General features: G+C 48.1%; 1 protein-coding gene across 5 annotated transcripts in view; it reads left to right on the top strand.

Moving 5' to 3' along the window:
- Positions 1-6,963, top strand: part of UBAP2L (ubiquitin associated protein 2 like) — a 35,258-nt gene extending 28,295 nt beyond the window's left edge. For all 5 annotated transcript variants that reach the window (XM_081967858.1, XM_081967860.1, XM_081967859.1 and 2 more), the window contains 8 exons: positions 116-204; positions 829-882; positions 1,807-1,888; positions 2,575-2,792; positions 2,916-3,021; positions 4,037-4,104; positions 4,708-4,905; positions 6,105-6,963. In XM_081967858.1, coding sequence (XP_081823984.1) covers positions 116-204; positions 829-882; positions 1,807-1,888; positions 2,575-2,792; positions 2,916-3,021; positions 4,037-4,104; positions 4,708-4,905; positions 6,105-6,200 — 911 coding nt within the window. In that variant the 3' untranslated portion in view covers positions 6,201-6,963. The remainder of the gene's footprint in view (positions 1-115; positions 205-828; positions 883-1,806; positions 1,889-2,574; positions 2,793-2,915; positions 3,022-4,036; positions 4,105-4,707; positions 4,906-6,104) is intronic.
- The last annotated feature ends 909 nt before the right edge of the window (positions 6,964-7,872 follow it).

The raw sequence follows: 7,872 nt of genomic DNA, 5'->3' as shown, positions 1-7,872 counted from the left end.
CCTCCTCTCTTTTTCTCCTCTTCCTTTCCTCCCCCTTTCTTCTCCTCCTCCCTCTCCTTTTTCTTCCTCTTCCGCTTCTTTTCCTCCCCCTCCTCCATCTTCTTTATCCTTATAGGAAAGGCTCCCCCCAACCTGCCTCCCGGCGTGCCACCATTGCTGCCGAACCCATACATCATGGCTCCAGGGCTGTTGCACGCCTACCCGGTGAGTCAGGCCCACCGGGCCATCCTCCCCACCAGCCAACCCACGCCAGTAGATCCTACTCCACTCTTAAACCAGTAGAGGAGCAGGAGGGACAGCGCGTGGGAGAACAACCCCGAGCAGTACCGGATGTGGTTGACGCAGCCCCTCAAAACACTGCCTGAACTCACAACAACTGTCTCGGACACCCGTTCGCAAAAAGAAGAAAAAAATTGCAAATAAGGAGGGCGGGATCCTCTCTTTCACCGGGGAGAGAAAACCTAGTTTATTCCTCAGCCCATCTCTAAATCAGATAATCTTGTCGCTGTTAACAGAGGACACCAGTTAAAGTAGCTGTTCTCCCAGGGATTTTAAGAAGTGAAATGTCCAGAGTAAACATTTATCCTAAAATATCATGATTTTTCCTCCCACTTGTTGTGGCCTGCCAGCAGAGCTGGTTGCAGATTCAAGCAGTGAGGAGGGTTGGGGAGGAACCTGGGCCAGTCCTGGAGTGTGGGGAAGGCTCTGACAAGAAACGTTTTGAAGATTTCCTGATATCTTTCTCCTCCCACCCTGTCTCTCTCTCTCTCTCTGTCTGTCTTTCTCTCTCTCTCTCTCAACTTGTAATTCACTCTGTTTCTGTTGCAGCCGCAAGTTTACGGCTACGATGACTTACAGATGCTGCAGACAAGGTTCCCCTTGGTGAGTTAAACCCAGCCTTCCCCAACAGCCAGTCCTCAGACTTACGGCCACAACAGAGCCCAAAATTTCTGTTGCTCAGCGAGACGTTGGTGACACGAGCTTTGCCCCATTTTACGAACGCTGTTGCCGCGGTTGAAAGTTTCCAAACAAACCATTTAAAATGAGAGTAGGGTAAAAATGCAACAGTTGTAGGATAAAATACGATGATTTGTCGGAATATAAGACGCACCTTCCCCCCCCCCCCCAAAAAAAAGAGGGTGGAAATCTGGGTGCGACTTACACACTGAATACAGCATTTTTGGCCTCCCGAAAGTCCACCCCCTTCACAAAAACTGACGTGTGGAGGGTTTAGGAGGTCTGCAGAGTGCAAACTTTTTTTTTTAATTTACCTCTTCAAAATCCTGGTGCGTCTGATATGCTCTGAAAAATAAGGGTAATACGCAAGTATGTAAAATAGAATAAAATGACACAAAAAATCGCTGCACTGGTTAAATTCGTCCCTCGGTTGTGAAGGGATTCGCCCTTGAATTTGCTTACCCGAAGGTCGCAAAAGGGAATTGCTTGGCCCCTGGGAAGGCTGCGACCGTCATAAATGCGAGTTGCCAAGCGGCTGAATTTGGATCACGTGACCTGGGGATGCTACAATGGCTGTTAACAGTGAAAAATGGTCCTAGCTCCCTTTTCTAAGTGCCGTTGTAACTTTGAATGGACACTAAACGAACAGTTATAAGTTGAGAACTACCTGCTATCTGCCAGGTTTCTCTTCTAAGGACTTTTTTCTTTTTCTTTTTTTAAACGAAATCCGCTGCTGTGGTATCTCCCCCCCCCCCCTTTTAATTGTCAAGTATTGCAAGCGTAATTTCCTGTTCCTGGTGTGTAAATTCACCTTCTTCCTCTTCTTCCTCCTCCCTCCCTTCCTTCCAGGACTACTACAGTATCCCGTTCCCCACCCCAACCACCCCTCTGACCGGAAGAGATGCAAGCTTGAACAGCAACCCTTATTCTGGTAAAAGGCGAGACCGGAAAGGAGGGAGACTCCTCTGGGGCAAAACAGATGGCAAACCAAATCTTTCGCCTGGTTTGGCGGCTTCGTTGTCTTCGGAGCGGGGGCCTTGTGCCTTGCGAAAAGGGGTGGGGGCGTTCTTCTCCTGAATAGTCGGGTCAGCCTGCACTGTTCTCCCCATCTCCCCACTCTCCGTACTCTTGGATCAGGAGGCGGTGGTCCTTGCTCCTCGCCTGAGTTCTGTCACTCATGTTCACTGCTTAGCCTCTCTTGGTCATCCTGCCCCCACCCCCTTCCTCCAAGCCATCCCAATTCTGAAAGGCCTGACTGACCCTGCTTGGAGGAAGTGGGGGCAGGATGACCAAGAAGGGCTAAGCAGTGAACACGAGAGGCAGAGCTCAGGCGAGGAGCAAGGACCACTGCCTCCTGATCCAAGAGCAGGGAGAGTGGAAAGAAGGCGTGAACAGCGCAGGGAGAAGAATGCCCTGGCTGTCTCTTCTCAAGGCACACCTGGGGAATGAGACTTAAGGAGACGCTGTGGGGGAGGCGCATTTGTCGGGAATAAACACTGAGCTCCTGAAGTGTTAGCCGTGCCCCGGGGGTCATCACACCATCCTGCCCGCACGGCACGAATTTACCAGGGCACGAATTTACCTACGTGTCCCTACCCCCCTTTTTTTTTTCTTCAGGTGATCTCACGAAATTTGGCCGAGGCGATGCCTCTTCCCCCGCACCAGCGACCACGCTGGCCCAGCCTCAACAGAACCAGACCCAAACGCATCATACCACCCAACAGACCTTCCTCAACCCGGCCTTGCCGCCTGGCTACAGTTATACCAGCCTGCCCTACTACACTGGGGTTCCTGGGCTGCCCAGCACCTTCCAGTATGGGCCCGCTGTCTTTCCTGTGAGTGTTGCCAGCCTGCTGTGGGATTAAAAGAGGATGGGAGGGTGGGTGAGCCCCCTCCCTGCCTCTCCCCCTCCCTCTCCTCCTTCCCCAGCTCATCCTCCCTCCCTCCGCTTTCCCCAGGTCGCCCCGACTTCTTCCAAACAGCACAGCGTCAATGTCAGCGTGAATGCCTCGGCTGCCCCATTTCAGCAAGCCAGTGGTTATGGGTCCCACGGATACAGCACGGGTAAGGGGATTTTGAACGGGCATGGGGGGGGGCTTTGATTTGCACGGAGTGGGGAGGAGCAGAACCTGTTCTGGGCGAGGCTTCCCGAGAGCCTGAAGCCAACTCCTGGTCCCGACAAAAGAAAACCTTTTTATTAATTGACTGTGAATTCTGCTCATTCACCTCCAGCAAAGTCTTTCAAGGGAGGATTTGCAGTCACAGACCTTATCTGGCTTGGAGAGCTGCCAGGCCGATATCTGCAAAACCTGGCCAGGAGTCTCGGAGAGTCACGAACCAATTAAGCGAACTAATGGTCTCCTGCAAACTCCACTCCCCTTTCGCCCCTCTTTCATTTCCTCTGGGAGGGGCCGTTCATCGTCCACCTGTGGCCTTCCTCCCAAATCTACCCCTGTTCTTTAGCTCTTCCCTTCCTCTGGCAGCTCTGCGCATGCGCACACTGGGAAGAGGCTCCAGCTGTTCTTCTGCCTCACTGATGCCTGACTCTGAAGGCAGCTGATAACTGTCAGACGGTCCTGGCCCCCTCTCTGCCTCCGACACAGAGCCCTCCTCCGAGCCTTCCCCAGACTCCAGGACTGGCCCAGGTTCCTCCCCAACCTTCCTCACTCTCCGACTCTGCTGCCATAACCATGTTGCTTGTATTTTCAATTTATATTGTTTTTATTTGTTTCCTACTATAATTTGATGGCTTATTAGTAACCTAGGACTATCTCTAAGTGTTGTTTCTTATGATTCTTGATGAATGTATTTTGTCTTTACGTCCACTGAGAGCATCTGCACCAAGGACAGATTCCTCGTGTGTCCAATCACACTTGGCCAATAAAGAATTCCATTCTATTCTCTCTCCTCTATTCTGTTCGATTCTATTCTATTCTGTCTAAGAATTCACGATTTACAGACAATTCGTATCGGCCACACAAGTTTCTAACCCCCCTTTTAGATGCTAATTCTAACCGGTTGATCCTTAATTGCTAATTCTGCTCCGTTCCCCCCGCCCCCTTTTTCTCTTCTTCTCCAGGAGTTTCTGTAACATCCAGTAACACAGGAGTACCTGATATCTCTGGGTCTGTTTATTCTAAAACGCAGGTTGGTAGTCGTGGGGGAAAAAGTGTATTTATCCCTGGGAGGCAAGGGATAAAAAGATGACAGGGATAACAGCCAGTCTGGCCCAGTGGTTACGGTTCCGATATTGCAACCAGGAGACTTTTGAGTTCTAGTTCTACCTTAAGCATGGAATTTTGCCGGGTGACTTTGGGCCAATCCCCAGGAGGCAGAGAGTTCTAGTCCCGCATTAGACATAAAAGTCAGCTGGGGGAATTTGAGCCAATCACCCAGAGATGGGGAGTTCTAGTCCTGCCTTAAAGCTTTGGAATTTAGCTGGCGGACTTTGAGCCAATCACTAGGTGTTGGGGAGTTCTAGTCCCACCTTAGGCGTGAAAGTCGGCTGGGGGACTTTGGGCCAATTACCAGGACACGGAGTTCTAGTCCTGCCTTAGAAGTGAAAGTTGGTTGGCTGGATGATTTTTGGCCAATCACCAGCTGACGGTGAGTTCTAGTTCCTCCTTAGCCGTGGGAACGCCATGTGGAGGACTGTGGGCTGGGGAATTCTGGGAGTTGAAGTCTGCGGATCTTAAAAAGTTGCCCCGTTTGGAACGAGAGAGCCTGTGAGCCGTTTCCTTCCCTCCGCAGCAGTCCTTTGAGAAGCAGGGATTTCACACCGGGACGCCAGCGGCCTCCTTCAACTTGCCGTCGGCGCTTGGCAGCGGGGGGCCCATCAACCCTGCCACGGCCGCCGCCTACCCCCCGGCTCCCTTCATGCACATCCTGACCCCCCACCAACAACCTCACTCCCAAATCTTGCATCACCATTTGCAGCAAGATGGGCAGGTAAGTAGGAAGGTGCACCTGAAATGGACTCGGACTCCTTGCTGGCTCTCACTCTTGAACCCAGAACTTTCCATAATCTGTCTCTCTATGTGTCTGCCTGCCTGCCTACGTACCTATCATCTATGCATGTTATCCATCATCCATCCATCTACCTGTCTAACTTGTCTGTCTGTCTGTCTCTCTCTCTCTTTATTTATATATATATATATATGTATGTATGTCTGTCTGTCTGTCTGTCTGTCTATATCATATTTCTTTCTATATCTAATATTTCTACCTATCTATCTCTGTCTATCTATCTCTATCATCTTTCTACTTGTCACCTATCTATATATCATATTTCTATCTTATCTATCATCTATCTAATCTATACCATATCTATCTACCTTTCATCCAACTATCTATCTATCTATCTATCTATCTATCTATCTATCTATCTATCTATCTATCTATCTATCTATCTATCTATCTATCTACCTATCTACCTATCTACCTATCATCTATATCTATCTATTTAATCGATATCTACCATATCTATCTACCTATCATCCATCCATCCATCCATCCATCCATCCATCCATCCATCCATCCATCCATCCATCCATCCATCCATCCATCTATCTATCTATCTATCTATCTATCTGTCTGTCTGTCTGTCTAATCTAGCTACCCATCCATCTAATTAATTAGCTATCTACTCTCTTATTTCTAACTCTGTCTATCTGTATATATAGGTATTATCTACCTACCTACACTTTTATCATCCCTATCTTTCCTTCCTTCCTTCCCACTTACCTACCTACAACTGACTTGTCTATCATCTCTGTCTGTCTGTCAAATTTATTGGCCACCCATCTTACCCTAGGTTAACTCTGGGAAGCTTACAATATTTAAAAAACAAAACAAAACACCAACCCTCAAACTATATAAACACTACAAAACACTAGAAAAAAACAACACATGTCTTAACGTTCCCATCCTTTTATATCCTCTCTCCGTACGGCTGCAGGACTCCCAGAATAGCGACAGGCGACGCGAGAATTTAACCAATACATTTTCCAATATATATTCTCCCCCCCCCCCCAATTCCGTTGCTCGATTCTGGGGCATTTGGGCCTCAAGTCAGCTCCGGAGCGCGAAGGGGTGGGTGGGGGTTACGCTGTTGACCGACCCTCAACCCTTTTTTCCCCCCCCTGCAGAGCAGCACCGGCCAGCGCACCCAAGGCAGTTCCATCCCGCAGAAATCACAGGCTAACAAGTCTGCCTACAACAGCTACAACTGGGGCGCCAACTGACCCCGCCCCCCCCTCTTCTCTTCCTCCCCACGGCGGCAGCAGCAGCAGCAGCGCGACACTTCAACCAAGAGACCGGCAGAAGAACGACCGACCGAGACCCATCCAAAAAAGAAAGAAAGAACGAGAAAAACACCTCCCCCTGCCCCTCCCTCCACCACCCGGGAGAGCGCCTCCCCCCCCACCCCGGCACACGGCCCAAAAAAGCCTTGGGAGATGCCGTCCGGCCGGTCTCGGACCGCGACCGTACGTTCCTCTCTCCTTCCCTCTTCCTTTCATTCCCATCGTCCCTTTTATCGTATGTAATATAGAATTTGTACCTTTTCTTTTTCTCTTCTTTCTCCTTCTCTTTCTCCCCCCTCCCTCCCTCCCTTCCCCGCATTAATTCAGAGAGCCGTTTAGGGGCCTTTTTTTTTCTTTCCTTTTTTCTTTTTTTTTTTCTGTTTTGTTTTCTACTCCTCGACTCTCCCTCTCGCCCCGCCCGAGCCTTGCCCACCGCCCCCTTCCCCCCCCCAAAAAAAATGAATTACTGCCCAGCGAATCCAAAGGAGGCAATACTTGGAATCCCCTCCCTCTTTCCCCCTCTCTCCCTCCCTCCCTCCCCAATGCCCCCCCTCCTTTATTATTAGGAATAAGAGCAGTAATTGATCTGAACCGCGTTGTAAGATTAATTAGTTGAAGTGGTTTTTTTTTGTACTGTGTTCTAAATTTAATGGATAAATGTGTCTTGTATATAAAAATGAAAACCCCATTCTGTTTTTCTGGACGCACGTTGGTTTTTCTTTTCTTTCCACCCCCCACCCCCCACCCCTTTTCTTTCTGGAGCTTTTTCTGAAACAAACATGCATTGATGTCTTCCTCGAATTAGCGACCGTTTGAACGTGTCACATACTTGAAAGGGGGGGGTGTTAAATATTGCATGAAAGTTCTCCGATGGTTACGCGCCCTCAATTCGCACTTAAGGACCACCGCAAGAAACCTAAAAGCGAAGTTAAGTTACATGATTTTACAACATACAAGTGGCAACGGCTTGGCTCCCTCCCATTCGTCGTATGTCGAGAACTGCCCGTCCTAAGATTTGGTGGGAAATTGCGTTTGGCAACGGAAAGAGATCAAATTGGGGGAGAAAATTAGAAACCAAACAGACCTTTGAAGTTAAATTAAATTTTAAACACAATCTGGCAGAACTTTATGGCAACCTTGTGATGGATATGATAAAGAAGACAATATTTGCTGCATGGTTTGGACAATTCAAGACCCCTGAAAAGGGAAAGCAAAGAGAAAATGGGCACTTTTTAATGGGAATTGAACTGGACGGAGAACAGACAATTTATTTCTCTTTTTTAAAGGGCTCCCATTGCAAATAATACTAGTTTTTGCAGAAGTTCTCCTTGAAAATAAGTTTTTTTTAAAAAAAGAGATTCCAATAGACAAGAATATCTGCAATTCGCCAGATTGGAACTAAAAATATTGAACAAATAACGGTTTCCTTTTTTTTAAAGAAGTTTTCATAAAAACATTATTTTAAGAAGTTCCTTTAACAAATGTGAATGGGGGCTGTGCAAAAGTTTATTTCCAGTATTTTATTTTGGCAATAACTTAAAAAAGAAGAAAATACTCTGATAGATGGATGTTAAATGACAGATCTGCAGCCAAATTCGGAATATTGTATTGA

The sequence above is a fragment of the Natrix helvetica genome (assembly GCF_964273705.1).
Source record: "Natrix helvetica genome assembly, chromosome: 16".
NCBI lineage: Eukaryota > Metazoa > Chordata > Lepidosauria > Squamata > Natricidae > Natrix > Natrix helvetica.
This window is presented reverse-complemented; position numbering and strand designations above follow the sequence as displayed.